The sequence below is a fragment of the Lacerta agilis genome, chromosome 7 (genome assembly GCF_009819535.1).
Source record: "Lacerta agilis isolate rLacAgi1 chromosome 7, rLacAgi1.pri, whole genome shotgun sequence".
Classification (NCBI taxonomy): domain Eukaryota; kingdom Metazoa; phylum Chordata; class Lepidosauria; order Squamata; family Lacertidae; genus Lacerta; species Lacerta agilis.
This window is the reverse complement of record NC_046318.1, coordinates 64,039,438-64,061,032: the sequence shown is the minus strand read 5'-3', so window position 1 is coordinate 64,061,032 and position 21,595 is coordinate 64,039,438. Positions and strand designations below refer to the sequence as shown.

Sequence of the window (21,595 nt, the reverse complement as noted above, 5' to 3'; positions counted from 1 at the left end):
ACTGACATTCTGCCACATGACTGACTCCTCCCACATACATCTTTGTTGGGGTACCACAAAGTTCTCCATGGTCCAGGTTAAGAATCTAATTTAGATTTCCCATTGTATGTACGTAAATCAGGGGTAGGAATAGCTTCCTGCTTTCTAGGTTCTACAAGGCAACAACAGAGCCACATGTTTAAAGGAACAAACAAAAGAAAAGCAAACATTCTGCTGAGCATGCATATGCATGGCTCATATCCTTTGGTGTAACTTAATTCCTCAGACAAATACAGTTGATGTAGAAATGCAAGGATAAGGCCAGAAACTAAATGGCATGACCTTAGAAGTAATATTCTCACAAGTCGGAAGGAGATAATGATGTATGAAAACCAGGTGCAATTGGATAGGCATGTAGTCTACACAGATCCCAAGCTTTGTTGGAAAGGAATACAGCACACCCAATTAAAAGCAAGGTGAAATGTCTATGTAAGTATTCATAATGTACCCCAGGAGAGCTTTAAAATAATTTGGAGTGGAAACAAACACACTGAATAATAATAAAATATTTTGGGTCTTAACAGGTAAGTCATAGCTCATGGAGTTTAGACTAATAAGTACTGGTATGGTTAAAGGGGGACAAATCAGAGGTATTTATACTGGAGCAACAAAATGGAGAAATTAGGATCATGGGCTTTGGAATTAGAATGGCTATAACAGCTACTAAAGACATAACATAAACCTAGAACATTTACCAGGATATTTTAAATGAGAACATGCAGTATCAAAAGATGACAAAAGCCCAAACAAAGGGTGGTATGTCATGATGATCTTAAGTCCATTTACTTCAATGGGTCTACTCCTGACTTAATTGGATACCAAAATCATTTAAAATCTGTATCACTTTACGCAATTATGGGTTATTGAACCTCAGCTTTGGGCTTTCTATATTTCTAGGTTGTCATAGTCAGGAATATTTTTAATGCCATGGAAAATTAATCAGTAGTGTATAGGTATGGAGAACCTTCCCCCAAAAATACAGAAAAGCAAATTCTGCAAATCTTGATAAACCCAATGCTGGATCATGTTTCTCTACCCCAAAATAAATATTTTGCTAGATTTAGCAACAGCGAGTAGTAAAAATGTGCTTTAAACATGACTCTGGAGGATGATTTGGATCAAAAGAATTTTAAGTTAATAGTGCTTACATCTGCAGGGAGACTATGTGAAGATACTGCAGGATATAACAGCACATTAAATGTGGAGTAAAGATTTAGGAACCTGTTTCTTATAGTTTATAAAAAAATATAATTTGAGAGGGGAAAGCCTTAAATGATAGAACACAGTGAGCTGATTTGCACACAATGCTAAGTCAATCTATGTCTTGGTATGAACATGCAAGCATACAGACTCCCTGATGGGAGACTGCAGCAGTTTTGCTCTTCCTCCTGTCCTGTTGCTGCTTCACTGCCATGAGCAAAGCCATGATTTGTCTTAAGACACTATCGAAACCAGGCTCATGGTTTGTCTCACTCCAAACAATCCATGAGCTATAACCAAGGTTTGCACACAGTGTGTGTGTTTGTGTTTTATTATATTGTAAATTGCTTCAGAATACTTCATGGGAAGCAATTTATAATGGAAATAGCAGTAATAGTAGCATTAAGCATGGTGCAAAATAATTTTGCTTGATAGTTTTCTGTGATCTACTGTAAGAGCAACATGAATGCAAACAGACATGCTAAATGCTATTGTTATAAAATTAACTGATGATCTAAAATGTGTACAGTACCAAACATGTAAGAATTGCAATATCTGGGTATTTTTGTAGCTATTAGTGCTAGCCTACACACCTATTCAGAAGTAAGTCTTCCCTACAAGTCCTATTGAATTCAATGTGTGAGAAGGACTGCCACTCTACGTTTTAATATACAGTCACCAAACTCTTAAAAATCTAAATGATAACCTTTAGCAACTACTTTGTGAGAGGGATTGTGGGATTCAGTGTCTCAAAAAAAACCCTAGCGAAATATAAACAAGTTTACAATTAGAAGGCCAAGCATAAAGCAGAAGCTTTTGTTCAGTTAAGAAAATGAGTTTTATGAAGGTAATCAAAACACTGGATTCAAGAATACAAGTGATCTTGCATCCTTTAATGCTCTCCTGTCCACTTTTGAAGTGATCCCCTGACTGCAAGAGTTCGGGGCTCTCGGTTTTACAATGTGACTCATTATTCATATGATCCTTAAGTTTACCAAAATAGTTTTGAAACAGTTTTGAAAGCAACTCCCTGAGCGGCAGCCAAACCAACTAGTATGAAAAGAACTCCCACAGGCATCCCATGGCAGCATTTCAGTCAATTATATATGCAGCACTGTAAAGCTCAACTCTATTGCCGAGTTGCCAGAAATCAAATAGTTCCATTGGCAGATCTCTAAATCAAAGGCAGGAACAAACATTAATTAATTATTCTCCTACACATCAAATAATTGCCAAAATACTGAAGGTCTCAATTTTAAAGCTAAAGGATGTCATATACCTTGCTTATTTTGGTTAGCATTGACAGTATCCTTTCCTGGAGGGCAAGTTATTTCATGCACTTTTCTTATTTCATGTGCAATTCCCATAAATTTGCAAATATCCATTTGGAATAGGCCTATGCTATCTGCTTATGAGTCCACATCTCAGTGAGATATGATCATCCAGCAGGAAGCCAGCTGAAGTGAGCGGAGAGCAAAAGGAAGGTATAGATTGCAGCCTAAACCCCTTTTATCTCCAAGCAGGTCCTAACGATTCCCAAATGGATTTACAGGGACTATACCTGTATAAGGACACTGCTTTGGCCTGAAGATCTGTTCTACCATGAAAATGAATGGCCTCAAATTATGGGTAGTGTGTAGGTGGGTTCAGACTCCTTGCCTAAAAAGCGTAAAATTTCTACAAAATTTGGATTCTGGTAACTGTTCATTTTCCATATATATTTTTCTCTCTTGAAATTCCTCTTAGACTCTAGGCCTTGTGAACTCCAGAGCTGCAAGATCTCCTAGGCCCCCATAGTGCAGAGCAGATTTAGCCTCTCATCCTTCTCTGTAAAAAGGTTAAGTTTTGTACAATGCTTGCTGATCACTATTACCAGCAAAGATTGTGTTACCAGTAAAGGCAGAAAAATAATCTGAGAATGCATAAGGCCAACACTGCTAGAAAGTTAAGATGTAGAACCACCAATAGCCACAGAAAGAGTAATTACATTAGATCTTTAAAAATTGTCAAGACATGGCATTGCTTCAATTTTAGTTTTATTTTATCATATCTATCCTGCTTTTCATGTCTTTATCAGCCCTCAGCGTAAGAGAGACAGGAGATCCCATTGCAGATCTCCAGTGAGTCATCCTGTTTGGGTTGGAATTCTTCATTTCGAAAATCCTTGATGAGCTGCACTCCACCTGCCAAAACACCATGGGATTCAAGGGTTTCTCCTAGCCCACAGATACATAGCTGTCAACTTTTCCCTTTTTTTAAGGGAAATTCCCTTACTCCGAATAGGATTCCTCACAAGAAAAGGGAAAAGTTGACAGCTATGCCACAGAATGGTATAAAAAGTGAAGCAAAAGCTCACAAAGACATTGAGAATTAATCTTCTGTATTTATCAGGAATGGAACGCACGCATCGAAACTAGAAATGTTAAAGTAACATATCTGAGTCTGAATAAATCACATGCTTCTATGAACACCACAGGCCTACTTTAGCAATATATTAATTGAATCCTGACACTACTGGTGGGAAAGGATTCATTTTCTAAAGCAGTGAATCATTAAGTCACATCATTTACTGTCTCCAAATACCTCACTTAGCACACACTGGCTTCTCTCTCTCAAAAGTTGGTTTGAATTAGGCCATTACCATGTTATTCACAATGATGTGGGTCTCTGTTAGTTACCACAGCCTCAAAAAGAATGCAGAGTTTTTGGTTTTTGATTTACTGAAGACAAAGCAGTGGTTACAATAATTTCTGTGTGGCAAATAAAACTAAAGTTTATTAGTCTCATGAAAAATAGATTCCACAATGTTTAAACAGCATAGAAAACACTATTACGTTTGCTGAAACATTTTCCAAAGCACTATACATTTAATCTCAAAGAAAATCACTGTTACCTAACATATTATTATTTTTTGCATCTATCTACATTGATTCTTAAATTTCTTAGCCAATTCAGTTGCAAAGAGAAAATTCCCTTAGTATGTTACACCTCTGTTGTTTTACATCTTTCGCTAGCACTGAAGTGCTACTTAAATAGCTCTTAAATTTCACCACGGAATACAGAACAAGCCTTGTTCTCATGTGCTGTCTTTCACACCTAGCTTTTGCCCACATATGGTGGTTTGTTAAACCACAGTTTTCTAAGCAAGCAGAACATATTAAGAAACGTAAATTGTTCACTCTCAAAGGAACCAGTAATTTAAAATGTCTTACGTGAATGGTTACTTTTATTCAGCAATAAAATTAGAATATTCTGCACAGAACCAGCTACAAACTTATTTTTTTTTCTTTCCTACAGTGTTCTAAAATCAATTTCCAGCAATGGAAACAGGTTCCTGCATTAAGTCCTGATATTAAGTTCCTGCATTAAGTCTATCACAGGTGTAGCCCAGAATAGAAGACTGTGTATACATGCGTATGTGCAACATTCATGAAGAAGCGACACTATGATAGAAGTAAAAGTTGTTATTATTATCATCATCAGGCAAATATCTTGCTCTGTGATGAGTGGTTAAAACAAAGTTTCCTGGTTTGGGTATCATGAGAACTATGGTTAATAAACCACTCCATGCTGAATCTAGGCATGCCAGGCTTGTTTCCCTTACAATAAACCAGAAGTGGGGGGCGCTCTGGCCCACAGGCTAAACCATGTCTGCCAGGGATTCAAATTCCACAGTCACCTAACCGCCATTATTTTTTTATTTATTACCTGACTTAAGGTTCCAGGGCAGGTCACAACAATTTAAAATTCAAGACTAAAAGCAATTAAAAACAAATTGCAAACACAATAACTAGGTGAGTCATAAAAAAGTGTCATGGGCCAGAGTATACAGGTGCATCTTCAGCATACAGTGAAAAATGAATAGTGGATATATATGTGATATCAGTATGGGGTGCGTAGATACATGGTTGTCAATAAAAATTAGGAGCCTTAAAGTAAGGTTACCAGACGTCCCCATTTCCCGGGGACAGTCCCCAGACTTACACATCAGTCCCCATACAAAATCCATTGAAGTTGAAAAGTGTCCCCGGATTAATTGAAAAAAATTGGTAACCTTACATTAAAGTGCTCTCCTGGTTGTGTATTTGCAGGGGAAAGTACCCACTGGCTTCCCAAAGGAACTCCCTCGGTTACATAATGCCTGCACAAAGCGCCCTGCATGAGGGAGTTCTGCACAAGGAACCCCCTTGTGCATCTAATCACTTAACTGCAAATAGTTAAGTGATTTCAAAGCAACCAATCACCTGACATCATTGTGATATCAGATGATTAATGGGCATTTGGCAGACAAGGATCATGAATTAACCATACCATATCTAAGTCCAGGGAATAAAACTTTCCTGTTGTTTTACTATTTTTTAAACTTTCCCCACAGCCTTTCAATGCATGCTTATGGGGAGAGTGGGATTCATTTTTGTGTTTATTCAACATTCCATGACCTTTCTACTTTAAATGTTATGACAGACTGGGACAGACCAGAGCTGGAATAACTCAGTCAGTAGAGCATGAGACTCTTAATCTCAGGCTTGTGGGTTTGAGCCCTGCATTGAGCAAAAGATTCCTACATTGCAGGGGATTGGACTAGATGGCCGTCATGGCCATCTAATTCTACAATTCTATGATATACTGTGCTCCATCAAGTACCCACCAAAGTGTTGCCAGCAAACAAATTACCATATTGGCCTGAATATAAGCCTCAGTTTTTCCCCCAAATTCTGACCGTGAAGAGTTAATGTGTGGCTTAAATCTGTGACCTTACAAAAATTGGCTTTTATGTTATCATTGCTGAAACAGACATATGGTAACACATAATGGGTGTGAGTGCCTGCAGAATTTTAAGGGAGCAGCTTATATTCGGGTATTGTCTTTCTTTTTCTCCCCCCCCCCTTGAATTTTAAAGGTGTGGCTTATATTCAGGCCAATACGGTATTAATTATTAGCCAGGCTACCACCTCCTAACAAGGAAAAATACAATGACAGTGAACTACAATTGATGCCCTTCTATTGTCTGAAAGGCTCTGATCCATGAACAGAAGAGGGGTGCCAATTTTTGCTTGTTTCACTTTGTTCTGAAGCCCCACACCACCCTCCCCAATTTTCAAGGGGCACTTGTTGGGAGGATGCATCAGCAAAAATGACCTACACCCCACTTCTGTTAGCGAAAGCATCCACTGAATCAAAAGCTCTTCCATGAGTTAAAGAGCACCAGTTGCATGCCCGGAAATAGGTCTACTAGGAAATTAAACCAAATACAATATAAGCACTTCCTTCCACCCAATCTCTTAACAATGGTTAAGAGAACACCACCCCACTGTCTTAAGAGACTATAATTGAAAGAGGGAATCATATTGGCCTGGTATAGAAATGAGTCATTACCCACTTTATTCTCAAGTATAAGGAAATTATATCTAGACCTGTAACAAGATCTGTAGAAGGCACTTAAAGAATTAAACTAAGGCACATTACACTTTTTCCCTACTGCAAAAATATGTGGTTATACCTAATGCACAACTACCACTTCTGCTATAGAAACATGTTAAAAACACACTCCCAGAAATTTAACTCTTCTTTAATCTATCATCAAATAAGGAAAACCCACTTCCTCTCTAGAGGTAAAATTTTAAATGCATTACCTCACCTTTTCAATGTTAAACTGCACCAATCTAAGGCCTTTGCAAAATATAATGGGACACTAAGGGCCAGAATTTGATCTGTTCTGAAGTAATGTAAATCTGGAATAATTCCAGTATAAATCACTGAAGATATACACAAGAATAATAGGCATTAATCTTGGAATGAAATTCTTGTAAGCATGCCAAGAGAGTAAATTAGCCCCTTCAAAATCTGCCAGTAAATAGACACTCACTTCTTTCCTTGGAGTGATCTTAAGACACACTATCATTCAAAAACACACACAACTAAAGCAATTTCCAAAGTTACATGATTAATGGGGTCCTCAAAATCACACATAAAACTAGGATTCAGTCAAGAAGGGTGCCTAGTTCTACCATCCTCTGCAAACTTCACCTCTGCAAGTTCTATACCCAGCCAAAAAAGGGGAAGAAAATCAGTGGGGACAAATGGCAATATCTCTAAAGAGATTGCAAGGCTGAAGGGGCAGCAATGTGTACTTTACTGTCTCTTCAAAGTAGAAAACAGATGAAAAATGTGGCTACTGCTGTTGCCAAACCACTTTGTGAAGGACTAGAGTGGTGTTATTTTGCCTTTTCCAATTCTTATTCTATCCCACCTACTTCTTGATGATTGAAATCACACAAAAAATGTTCAGCCTGGAAATATATTACGTAGATTACATTCAATCAAAGCAGAATTTCAGCTCTCCTTTTCAGAACATTTTACAATTTGCCAATAAGCACTCATTTTTACTGAAACACTTAAATTTTTTGGTTAAGATGCAAATGTTTAGTTGCAGCTTTTGTTTCAACTACCAAATATGAAACCTCTGGCATAGTTCTCCTTTATGTAAGTCAGGCATCCCCAAACTTGGCCCTCCAGCTGTTTTGGGACTACAATTCCCATCAGCCCTGACCACTGGTCCTGTTAGCTAGGGATGATGGGAGTTGTAGTCCAAAAACAGCTGGAGGGCCAAGTTTGGGGGTGCCTGATGTAAGTTAAGCAAGCACAAGAATTTAGTAGCACAGGAAGCTGCTTTATACCAAGTCAGAGCACAGACTGGCAGTGGCTCTCCTGAGTTTCAAGCAGGGGGATTTCCTAGCCCTACATGGAGATACTAGGAATTGAACCAGAGACCTTCGGCATGCAAAGCAGATGCAATAACTGTTTTGTCTGCTATCAATTGATTTGTTTGCTTTAAAGACAATCTATTATAATAGCTAAGAGGCAGTATATTATAATATATTATAAAACTTGCAGTATCTGGTGTCATATATTTTTCCAGCACAATGTATTAATAGTTAGGCCGCATAACTTAGCATACGAGGGCAACAAAAGTGGGTAGATCTGATTCTCCACTTCCAACTATCCACCCAAAGTGGTTCACAGTTAAAAGCTGGATAGCAGACAATGCCCTTGGCTTTCCTTCACTGCTGTCTCCATGCTCCCTGCATCTGGCACTATTTAAACTTGGAAGAAACGGGCATCTGTCTATTACTTATGTTAATCTCTAGAGCACCATGAACAGTAACTGGCTAAAGTAATATGTGGCATACACAGAACTGTGTCATAGGCAAGCCCAGCACTACCTCCTTGCTGCTGCCCTTCCTACTTGAAGATGCCACCACTTGTTTCCAATTCCTCTTGTCCACAGTGATAACACATCCTCCTCCCTCCCCCTCCTGTTTCTGAGTAGGTCCCGCTAGCTCATTTGTGGATAGTGGACTTTGATAAGGTAGAGGGACAGGAAAACAGCAGAAAGGATCTGGGAACATGGATAAATTTCTGGAACAACAATGGGATATCAGCTCTGCCCAAGGCATGACGGATATCAGCAACAATCAGGGGAAAGAAAGACATAACATCTTACAAGGACAGGAAGAAACACCACGGACAGAATAATTGCCACACATAGGATGAACAAGGATATAGTATGAGTTCTTCACTTGCAGTTTTATAAATCATTCAATGTGTCAACACGAATAGAAGCTATTAGTATTGCAGTTGCTGTATAAGGGATTATTATTATGACCGGAATATAATTGAAACTAGTAAGATTTTGGAATGCAGAAATAAAGAAAATCATCAAACCATCAAATCTAGTATGCACTTTAACTAAATTATGTAATTCAATATTTGAATGATTGCAATTAATAATTGTATTATAAATCGGTATTGTTATAATGAGGCTATTATTGGACTGTAATTGAAAACTAATAAAATTTATTACAAGACAAAGGATCTGGGAACACCTGCATCTCATAGCAAGGGCACAAAAACCTGCAACTGGTCAGATCAGACACAAAGCTGAAAGGACTGTGCAGACTCAGTACAGCGCAGAAGTTGGAATGCTTGCAGTGCAATTCCATATTTCTGAGTAAACAGTTAAGTTCTACTTTGTTCAATGGGAACTATTCATTAGCAATTATGTTTAGGATTGCAGTCTTAAATCCTACTGAAAATCAATGGGACTGCAAATAAGGTTATTTTAACAATCAACAAAATTGTTACGAACCTGTACCATATATGGAGGTTGACATGCTCCTTTTAAAAAAAAAATGGCATTATGCTATTAATCACCAATCAGTTATTTAAATAAGATGCATTATGTTGCTTTCCACTGAACTAATGCTAAAACTAATGCCAACATTAAATACATTCCTTTAGTGCAATCATTATTTCATGAACAAATCAGCTCAGCATAAACAGTTTGCAATGTATTCCATTTAAGATTTAAAATTACTACATAAAATAACATACACTAATTAGGGCTCCAATACATCTGCAAATACATCCCCATGACCCATCAAGACAGCTGCACTCTTGTGGGACAATGACATTTATGAATTCCTGACAAATGCATGTGATCCGGAGCTAAAGCATTATCGGTTGAGAGGATCTAGCTACAGAATGCTCTCCCCTAGGAACTCAAACACTTGGAATTTAAGCAACGTTAGGGCATATGGCAAAACCTTCCTCTTTGATAAAATGTTCTCCAGCAAGAGAAATAAATTTAAATTTCAAGAAGATTCTATACATTCTTTCCCAAGGGCAGCTTCCTAAAACCAATAAAAGGAAATACACCCAAGATTTAGTAGAGCCTACAAAGCAAGTAAATACGTGGAAATTGTAAGCACTGCAGTAAATAACAGATTGACATGATTCAGCTTTTAATGTATGGAACAACTGCACAAAGCTATGGCTAGGCAAGTGACAAGAAAATTAAGCTATCAAGTCAAGGAAACTTTATTTAATTTTTTTTCCCTTTTAATAGTCTTTCTTCTCAACTGCATATTGAGCCAAAAAAAATATTTCTTCTTTAGAAGAACAATTTTTTAAAAAAATGAAGCAATACAACATATATTTTTTGGCTGAACTGCTATAAAATACCACAGGTTTATTGATAAGTTCATTGTTTTAGAATGTTCTGGGTTTTTGGACAGCAGAGTCCATGGCACAGGAAAGAAGTAAAATGATAGATTGTATGAGATTAAGAAGAGCCAAATGGGAATCTCTGATGCACAGAACTACTGAAGCTAAGGAGGGGCATCAGTCCCTTTAAAAGCTAAAAGGGACCCCTGACCATTAGGTCCAGTTGCGGACAACTCTGGGGTTGCAGCACTCATCTTGCTTTATTGGCTGAGGGAGCTGGCGTACAGCTTCCAGGTCATGTTGCCAGCATAACTAAGCCGCTTCTGATGAACCAGAGCAGCGCACGGAAATGCCGTTTACCTTCCCACCAGAGTGGTACCTCTACTTGCACTTTGACGTGCTTTCGAACTGCTAGGTTGGCAGGAACAGGGACCGAGAAACGGGAGCTCATCCCGTCACGGGGATTCCAACTGCCGACCTTCTGATCGGCAAGCCCTAGGCTCTGTGGTTTAACCCACAGCGCCACCCCACGTCCTTATCAGTCCCTTTAATGGGAGCTTATTGGAACAACAAAATGGAAAGGGCCAACTCATGTTTAAGGAATGGGAAGCAGGCTACAAAAAGATATGCCCCTCTTTCTCCCATTCTCTCCTCTTTGGGTGTGAATCCTCTCCTACCAGATCTAACTTGGGTTAACCACCACATTGGTAGTAACATTGTCCTCAGTGAAACGGAAACCCCACCTAGCTCTAACTCAGCAATATCAGCCATGGTTAAGGGATTTCCACTGAACAGTGGATTTTTTAAAATCAACTTTAACCTGGGTTTTTGAATTCATTGTTAAGAGAAATCCTAGCCAATTCAAGCGTTGACTGCACTTGCATGTGAGCAATAACACAAGGGGGTGCAATGCCAAACCCCCCCCCCCAACCCGGTCACATAATTTTTGTTCCATGTACAGTCATCCCCATGTTTGCAGATGAAGACCTACATCAGACTCCACACAATTTAAAACCCTAATCTAAATCACACATGGAATGTTCCTGCACAGAGGCAACTCACCACTGCAGACATTCACCCTAAGGCTTGTGGTACACAGAATGGGGACAATATGCCAGAGGAGCAAGACTTGATAATATACTCCCCATCCCAGATCTGCTTACATGCAATTGCAGTTAACACCTGAATAGTGCTCCTGATTCCCCTTATTGTGATAAACACTGCTGCCAAAGTAATGCAATTCACTATTAGGCTCAAAAGCAAACAAGGAGGGAGAGTTTGAACCATTCCCATACATTCAATCCATGTATTTAGTGTTTAGCCATGACCAAAAGCAATCAGCAGCATTCTGTCTGCACAGACCCAAAGAGAAAGAAATAGTACAAAATCCTTCTTAAGTGAACATGATTACAAAATGCAATAGTACCTCAAAAATAAAAGAGAAATATATATGTAAGTATTATTAAAATGCTATCATTCTTAGCACTACAGTCATACTAACTTTGCTTAACTTTTACATACAAATGAAGGCTAAATGTGTAGTTTAAATTAGTGCATCCCATACTGGTTGACGTTTAAGATTTCTTGGAAAAATTACATAACCAAAGTGTGTTAATGTTTTAAGGGTCCTTAGGACTTTTTTTTTCTTTCACATTGCTTTTATGATACACAATTCCCTCACTTCTTCAAGCCAAGTTATATTCTTGCAAAATTCATTTTTTACATGTGTTTCAGATTTTGTTTGTTTGTAAAGACTTAAGCATGTAATTATACTCTGAATTGTTCCCTCCTCCTTCCTTAATTTTGTTCACTTTCTGTTGCTGATTTTGTTTGTTTTTCTTTTCTTGGATCATATTTTGTTCCCCTCTGAGATACCCATTGCAAATTTACAATAATTATTTGAGGCACTCTTTTTTCTTTTATTACTGTAGTGAATTAATTCTTTTCCTTTATAGTTGAACTCCTGATGAAGTTCTCTTTTTTCCTCTGGAAGCATCTTCCTATTTTCATGCCTCATAGCATGCTAAAAAAAAGTAGTCTCATCTTAGAAGTTTAAGCTTGAAAAAGATTAGGTCTAATTCTGAACAGTCCTCCCATTACTTCTAGTAACCTGACTATATTGATAAGAAAAGGAAATCTTTAAATACAGACATAATAGGCTTGCTTATAATGTCACTTTGTGCACTCGCTTAAATACAACCTTAAATCATTGATAACATATGTTCATGTATGCGTTTTCGCACAGCAAAAGGATGGGGAAGACTCAATGCTAGTACTATACATTGTAATATGCCACGGTATTGGGGACATTACATTTCCTGCTCTTATTAGCTATGCAGATATGACAACTTAGAGGTATTTATTTACTTATTTACATTCATGTTCCCTTCCTTTCTTCGCTCATGAAGCTCAAAACAGCATACAAGGGGTTCCCAAACCATCTCCCAACTTGGTACTGACAGTGCCCAGTCTGTTTCACTTCAGCAAGTGACTTTCTTTGCCCCTAAGCAACACAACCAGAATAAAATTATATAAAGCATTGATTTGGATTATAGCCAAATGAATCATACTCAAGAGTACACTCAATGAAATTCAAAGACAAATCCACTGATTTCAAGGAGTCTACCTGAGTATGACATCACTGGGTATCACTATCTTAGCAACTAAAATATTGCCCCTTCTTACATTCTTATAATAATAATTTTGATAATTTTATTATTTGTACCCCACCTATCTAACTTGGTTGCTCCAGCCACTCTGAAACTACACAGGGAAAAAATAGCATTTTAAATGCTAGCTGGGGCAGAGGAGAAAAGAAAAAGGGATGAAGGAATTCAGCTGCCTGGTGTAATGGCTTGAGGCAGACTGGTTCCTGAGCTGTAGGCACAGATAGCATTCCCCTCCCCATAAATGGGAACCACACACCCTTCATGTGTTAGGAACTGATAAATGTGTTTTGCAACATGCAGGTTACTTTCTCTTCCAAAACATCTATGTTGCTGCAGATGGACATACTAGTTTAGCTGATTGCTTTTTAAATTATTGCTACTCTTGTCCTCTCCTGACAGCACTGCTTACTCTGAAAGCTTTTACCAAAGAACTTGGGAGAAGGAATCAGTGGTTTGCCATAAAGTATGCATTTTGCTTATTATTACAATGTCTACAACTTTCATCACTGTTTACTAGGTCAACATATTAAAACAAATCCAAAGCAAATTGAACAACTGGAGATAGATGTTACAGAAGTATTCATTTCGTTTGGAACTTCAACCAAGTCTGTGTTCCAACATCATAACTACATGCAATTTAGTAAGTTTAGTAACAGAACAGAGAAATGAGGACTTGAGAAATGTCACCTTTAGCACTCACAACACATATACAATCAAGGAGTCTTATGGCACTAATATGTCATAAGTTTTTTTGGACATGCACACTTCTTCAGATGCAGGAAGTATAATCATAGTAGGTAGGCTATACTGTATACAGGAGAAGGTTGTAAGGTTGGATTGCAATGACTGGCATACTAGTTAGCTGAAATCTGTAAGGTTTCTGCAGATCCACCTCACTTGGGAACACTCCTTCACTCTCTTTCCATATTCTAAAGGTAAAGGGACCCCTGACTATTCTACTTCCCAGCAAAAAGGTCATCAGTAAAATTGATGAAAGTACACACATGATCCCCACTCAAACCCTGGGGAAATGGTCTGAAGTAAGGGTGTGTGTACCCATTAATAAATGTCACTATGAAGATTTCGGCTCACTTCCATTTGTTCCCACGATACCCACCCTAAACTTCATGGTTGAGGAACTGTCAATAACAATAATGGGATGACCTACAGGCAACTGAAGACCAAAGCAAACCACTGTCATATCTACAGGTTTAGAGCATGTGTGATTCCCCCCCCCCCATTTTTAAATATTATTTCCCCCAGCACTTGAGTATTTTTCTGCAAAACATTAGGCTTGAAAAATAAAGAAACAAGAAGTCATCTATTTAGAAAACATGTACACACTCTCACTGCTTGCCCATACGGTCCTCTTTCAGTCATTATTAATATATAGATCACAAGAACCTCCAGTCCACATGCCTAGTTAGTCCCTCCACACCTCCCAATTTGGTCCGGGGCGCCATTTTGGCTAAGCCACACCTACCTGGCCTGCAAGTGTGAAGCAGGTAAAGAAGAAGAGTTTGAAGAGTTTGGATTTGATATCCCGCTTTATCACTACCCGAAGGAGTCTCAAAGCGGCTAACATTCTCCTTTCCCTTCCTCCCCCACAACAAACACTCTGTGAGGTGAGTGGAGCTGAGAGACTTCAAAGAAGTGTGACTAGCCCAAGGTCACCCAGCAGCTGCATGTGGAGGAGCGGAGATGCGAACCCGGTTCACCAGATTACAAGTCTACCGCTCTTAACCATTACACCACACTGGCTCTCGGTGTCAAATGGGGTTTTGAAGGTGATCAATGACACCTGAAAAATTCTGTGCACAGCGCATTGCCAACAATCAGGATCTGCAGCACTTTACAATCAGATGACTGATTGGTCAAAACCAAGTCATCTGATGATATTGTGACATCATGTGATTAACAAGTGGGTGGCCCTTTCCACCTGTCAACCATGGGCCATGAGTGCTGGGGAAAATAAACCTCTGTGACACAGAAGATAAACCTCCACCTCTGATCTATACTCTCCTTCCTTCCTTCCTTCCTTCCTTCCTTCCTTCCTTCTATACTGCATACTAAGACTTTACTATGACAACAATATGCTTCATGAACAAGTAGAAAAATGCAGCATAAAGTATTATGATATGATAGCCTTATTAAAAATTAGCCAAATTTTAACTAAGTTCATGCCAATTAACTTGTGTAATTTTCCACAAGGTTCTTGACACAATGCTATTTGCTATCTTATATACTCAAAAGTTGATTTATAGTCAAAAGGTGACATAAAGTCAAATGTTGATTAACTATAAAACAGACGTGCGGGTTTTTAAAAATCTGTTGGTGCAGATGTTTAAAACTATGAACTAATCAGATTTATTCTCCAACAGGGAAATACAATAAATAAATAATATGGAAGTGGATTTGGAGATATTATATCTCTTATCAGGGTAAAGAGCTACATGGAAGCCAAAGGCATAAATCAACTTTTACAAAACCTTTACAAATTTAAGATATATTATACTATAAAATTCAAAGGAGGGGCTTAAGCTGGTACCTGAAGTTCTTAAAGGCAGACGGGGGGGGGGGGGGAGCTTGGGAACCAGAAATCCAAAAGGAGTTATTTGTCATGAAATGAAGTGAATTTATAACTTCCTAAATACATGTTCAAAAAAGAGAAGAGATTGCTTTCATTTACATTCTTATTATTACAAAGATAAATCCTATCATTGGCATAAATCCAAATGTTACTCTCTAAGGTTGTACATACCATGGAATAATTTGTCCAAATGTCAGTTGTAATTTTCAAAATCCCCCTCTTACTATAGATTCTTAAACATCTGTAACAAATACTTGTTTTGAGAGTGCTTTACATTTGTGACATTTGACCTTTTGCCGTATGCACCACAAAATTCAAGTTTCAAATACCATGCAAGCAGGAAATATGATCATTCCAGCAGTAGCCATCTGCATGGTCCAATATCAAATATTAGTTCTGGGTTGCACAAAGTCATGTGTTACAAATCTGTTTCTGCAGCTTCTATAATTAGTTGTAATTTGCTTCTAAAATGTGTTTCTTATGGGACATCTGGCCTTGAAACGTCTACCTTTTGCATTGAAAAAATACTTAGTGTTCTGAATATTTTAAATACATAATATATGTGTGTTTGTGTCACTGCATGGGTGGCATAACTAGGACCAGACTTCTTAAACAGAGATTTATATCATTATGCAGAAATATTAAATAATCTAAATGTATGCAAATAATGTTTCAGAGGTAGTCAGATTTTTCTGTTAAGGAGATTAGAGCATTGTATGCAGTAGCACTGGTACTTTGTAGATAATCCAAATACAAAATGAATAAAATGTACACCTATATAGGACATATAGATGCATTTATTTGGTAGCGCTCCTAATTTTTAAAACGGATAGCAAAATGTTGTGGTGCCTACTAGTGCAATACATTTTTCACTGTAAGAAAATGAAGGCACTGTGCTATCTGATCCAAATATACTGGTGCATAAGCACTTACATGAAGATGCTTTCCTGTATCTCAGTACAAATCATAAGAATATCAAAGCATTTCAGAGCCATCACAAGTACATCAGGTATCATCAGCCCATTTGTAGTAGAGTTTTATGGTGATACATCTTCATACCTTTCATATCATCTCCCTGCATAGGTTCTTCTCACCTTCTGCAGAATAACTTATTTGCTACAAAATGGGCACATAATAGATATTTTTGTCCAAATATGAATATCATTTCTGAAATCAATTCATCTCTAGCAGAAATAGTAGCAACTCTATGCTGAGCTTTCTGCACTTCTACAGTTCTCAGTATGAAGGACAGCACATAGCAATTTTATACATTAAACTCATGCAATGGAGGAGAACTCCAACTGGAGTAATTCCATTCCTGTTCATCTGATCATTTTGGTTTTACTGTTCAAGAGGGAGCATGGTGGCAATTTCTTAATCAATGTACACAGTGTGTCAACCAAACAAAAGGAAGTATCAGTTCTCACATAGCATACAAATGTGGGCAATTTCCAGCTTCATATACAAACCAGAGACTGAAGGATAGAAAATATAATGGAGTAAATAGATTTAATAAACCAATTAATAAAGTACACAATCAACTAGATGCCAGATTGATTCTAGATGCTGAGTTAAGTTTAAAGCCTAGGTGTAGAATATTTGAAGAATAGCATTTCAACTGCCTTCTAAAAATTAGTGGCAACAGGTGAGAATGTTGCCCTGAGAATATAGAACCATCTCCCACAAGAAATTGCCAAATCTAGCAGCACAGTCCTTTTCAGGGACTTAAAATATTTTCATTCAGCTTAACTTTTGACCACTAAATATACAAGTTATAGTTGCAATCACTGCTTTTCATTGCTGCTTCAAATGGTTACCTTTTATTTCACTGGGGTTTGTTTTGTTTGTTTTGCAATATATATGTACTGTGTTTCCCCGAAAATAAGAGATACCAATAAAATAAGCCGTAACAGGATTTCTAAGCGTTTGCTCCGAAAATAAGACATAGTGATACGCGTGGCTATGCAGTGTACTGAGCAGTTAAGAAGACGGGCAGCAACTGACGTAATAAAAATGAGACATCCCCTGAAAATAAGCCATAGTGTGTCTTCTTGAGGAAAAATAAATATATGACATTGTCTTATTTTCGGGGAAACTCGGTATCTAATACAGAAACAGGTATAAAACAAACTTGGACACAATTATATCTATCCAGTAAGAAATTCATGTGTCATTAAATATACTGCAACAACCTAAAAGTGTTTTTAGTGTGCCACAATGTATAAGTGAATAGCATACTGTAATTTAGAAAAAGGATTCAAACTGTTTCTGGCTTAACCCATCCCTTTGCTTTCTTTGTTTGATTAGCCAGATTTCCACATTAAGTGGCTCCAGAAGTGTTTAAACATCCCGGAAATACTGGAATTTTATAAGCCTTTCCAGTTGGTTGCTATTGTAGAGCTTGCTGCATGGAAGGAATGCAAGTCTTTGTGCACCTGAATGCTTGCACTTTTTGCCTTATCACTGCATCAATTTCAGAATATACTCAAAACTCCCGGTGGGGGGGGGGGGGGGAGAGAGAACCACCACTATGAGTAAATGAACATTTATTTTTATTATCTGTCTTGAGACTATTGCATTGAAAGGCAGAGTAAAAATGTTCTAAGTAAATCTGTGTGGAAAGCTAATCTTCAAAGACAAAAGTATTTTTCAGTGCATATGAGGGATAAGAGTGATTTGGGGTTCTGCTCCCAACAGTGTCTGGCTGGTGGAAGCTCAAAGGCAGAGCATGAAAGCAATGGCCTTTCTCCATTAGTTCCCAGCATCTGTTTTTTAGTGGTGTACCACCTTGAAACTCCCTGTTAGCGGTTTTTTATCTTCCATAAATCAGGGGGTGAGGAGATAATGTAATCAAAGCTAGTGGCCATTGTTACACCTTATGATGGTGAATTCCAGAGATTAATTGCAATTCTGCGCAGGGGGACAATGAGAGGTGCGGGGAAGAGAGGGTAGACATTCCATTGCACAAGCGTAATTCCTTCTGCTGATAGGACAGGTTAGTTGGATACCACCCAGCATCTCTGGGATGCTTACAAGCAGCGAATGAAGCCAAGAATCTTCCCTCCACCACCCCACTACATGTCTTGCATTCAGAGATGTACTGCGTCTCAACACAAAGTTCCCCTTTACTATTGTGGGTTACAAAAATGGATTGTGTGGGCAGAACAGGTAGAAGAAGGAGCTTTGCATAGCAGAACTGAAGAAAGATATTAGGGGACAGGTACTTTCCCACTTTTGGAATGTACCAGAGACCTCTAATCTTAAACTTCATTAAATAAACACAATTTTGTGCATTACTGGTTTAAACCAAGCTCATGTGTTGCTCCACTCCTTGGCCACCTTCTTTCATAATCAGTATTATTTATATTTATTTATTTATTTATTTTTAAAAATCCTGCAATATTTATTTACCATTGTGCAAAAGCACATATTCATAAGTTTAGCAGATAGGAGAAAGTAAAACTTGGGCTACTACACAACACCAGAATCTATTTCACTATACTGGAAGCCGCACAGAGTGGCTGGGGCAACCCAGACAGATGGGCAGGGTACAAATAATAAAGTAGTAGTAGCAGTAGCAGTAGCAGTAGCAGTAGCAGTAGTAGTTTCATCTCAACATCCCTCCCATTCCTTCTGCATATTCAACATCTTATTGATGGGAAAGGTTTTGTTTTGTTTTTAAGGAAAAAAACTCAACTATGAAGATCAATTCCAGGATGACAAAGAAGAAAATTGAAATAAAAATTAAAAGCAAAATTTAAATTTGTTAAGAGCACTGGTATGAAAATATTGAAGCACGATAATAATAATGAAAAACTACTAGTTTCCCTACATCACTTCCTTGTTTTGGAAGGATGCCAGTACTCAACTCCAGCAATGAGATCCAGATTTTTAGTTAGTAGAAAACTGGAACAATTATAGTTAGTACTTTAGGATTGATTAGGCAAAGGATGTAGGGCACAACATCACATTAGAGGACAGGGAAAAATTATGGAAAACAGGTATAAAATTTTCAGCATGTAATAGTTTGAGAGAAAATGTCATGAAAATGATGTATAGGTGGTATTTAACACCGGTTAAGTTGGCAAAAATGTATCATGGACAATCTAATAAATGCTGGAAGTGTAAGCAAGTAGAAGGGACATTTTTTCATATGTGGTGGACGTGCCCGAAAGTAAAAGACTTCTGGGAGAAGATATATAATGAATTGAAAAAGGTGTTGAAAAACACATTTAGTAAAAAAAAACCAGAAGCCTTTTTTACTGGGTATTCTAAACCACGAAATCCCAAGAGATGATAGAACAGTCTTTATGTATGCCACAACAGCAGCAAGCATTTTATTAGCAAAAAAACTGGAAGAAATACCAATGATAGAAGAATGGCAGATGAAAATGATGGACTATATGGAGCTTGCTGAACTGACTGGGAAACTCCAAGACCAGAGGGACGACGCGGTGGAGAAAGACTGGAAGAAATTTAAAGGTTATTTGAAGAATTATGCTAAGATTAGTATTTAAAATAAGCAGGAAGATTAGATAGGCAGCAGATATAGAAGTTAGATGTTGTTGTTCAGTCGTTCAGTCATGTCCGACTCTTCGTGACCCCATGGACCAGAGCACGCCAGGCACGCCTATCCTTCACTGCCTCTCGCAGTTTGGCCAAACTCATGTTAGTAGAAGTTAGATAAGATGTAATAATAGAGGAAGTAATGTTAAGGTTATTAAATAAGAGAAGATGATTAGTGTATTAATATGAGAATATAAAACGGTAAAGAAATTACTAAAGATGATTTTTAAGGAACACAGACGGAGAGGGTGTGAGGAAGTCAATTTACAATGTTCTAAAAGAAGGATAGATGGATTTAAATAAGTGTTTTTATTTAAAAAATTCTTGTGTATTTTGTTGTAATGTTTTTATTGATTGTATTGTTTATGTATTCTTAAAAAACTAATAAATTTTTGAAGAAAAAAAAGAAAAGAAAACTGGAACAATTATAGCTAGTCCAAAAGATCGCTACAGCAAGAAACACATTTCACCTTCTTCGAAGAATCAGTGGAATCAAGAAGAAACTGAGCTTCCAATCACGACTTGACAGCAATAGAAAGTGACTTTCAAGAGAAAACCCCATGATAAGATGAGCATCATAGTAGCCTTTTGCTAAGGAAACTAACCATGTATCCAAGTTCCTGTAAAATCCATTAAGTTCATATATATTGTCTTTTTAAAGATTGCATGTTATTTTCTTACCTGGACTCCATCCTTCAGCTTCAAAATGCACTCCATTGTATTTATTGTAATCACAACTGGCTCGGAACCAAGCTTTGTCCATGGTACGTGGATGCGCAGTTCATGAATGTGTCCACTTAAAAATGTAAATGGTAGTTTCAGCTCCTTGAAAACAAAGGTCATATCAAATTACCAAGCTAGCTATTAAAAACAAAATGAAATAAAATGAGCGTCTTGAGCATATAGTTAGTTATCCAAATACAATTTAGCAAGTTTTTCTGCTGCAAACTGTCTGGCATAAATTTTGGTGCATTTCAAAATAGTTTCCCAGATAATGGGAAACTACCTCATTCATATAAATCAACCAAGAACATAACCAATCTGTGTCAAATTGTATCTATTCTGACACATCACACCACACACACAAACACACTGCATTAATTCATTTGGCTTTTATTCAGTTCTAAGCTTAAAGACTTATTGAAAAAACAAGCACAACTTATAAAACATAGAATCCATACACTATATACAGTTAATCAAAACTTCTAATAATAAAAATTATTTATTATTTATACCCCGCCCATCCAGCTGAGTTTCTCCAGCCACTCTGGGCGGCTCCTCTGCCTAATTATCTATGGCCACTAAAATCCAAACAAAAATAAATGAATGAATAAAATGGTCTTACACTGCTAATCCCCCCCCAAAAAAACACATGATACCAAAAGGCTTAAAGTAAACTTGAATAGGAATTCTCAAGCTAGGAAGTGGATCCTGAGGTTGCCTTCAATAAAACACTTATTATCAAATTTCTATGCCACCCTTCCTCCCCAGGGAGTTCAGAATACTTAACAGAATTCAAAAATAT

At 37.6% G+C, this 21,595-nt stretch overlaps 1 protein-coding gene across 7 annotated transcripts in view; it reads right to left on the bottom strand.

The window, feature by feature from the left end:
* VPS13B (vacuolar protein sorting 13 homolog B) overlaps positions 1-21,595 on the bottom strand; it is a 360,398-nt gene that overhangs the window by 331,498 nt on the left and 7,305 nt on the right. For all 7 annotated transcript variants that reach the window (XR_004427068.1, XR_004427069.1, XM_033155647.1 and 4 more), the window contains exon 3: positions 20,752-20,895. Coding sequence is in view for 5 of the 7 variants with exons in the window: in XM_033155647.1 (XP_033011538.1) it covers positions 20,752-20,895 (144 nt within the window). In the remaining 2 variants the exon portion in view is untranslated. The remainder of the gene's footprint in view (positions 1-20,751; positions 20,896-21,595) is intronic.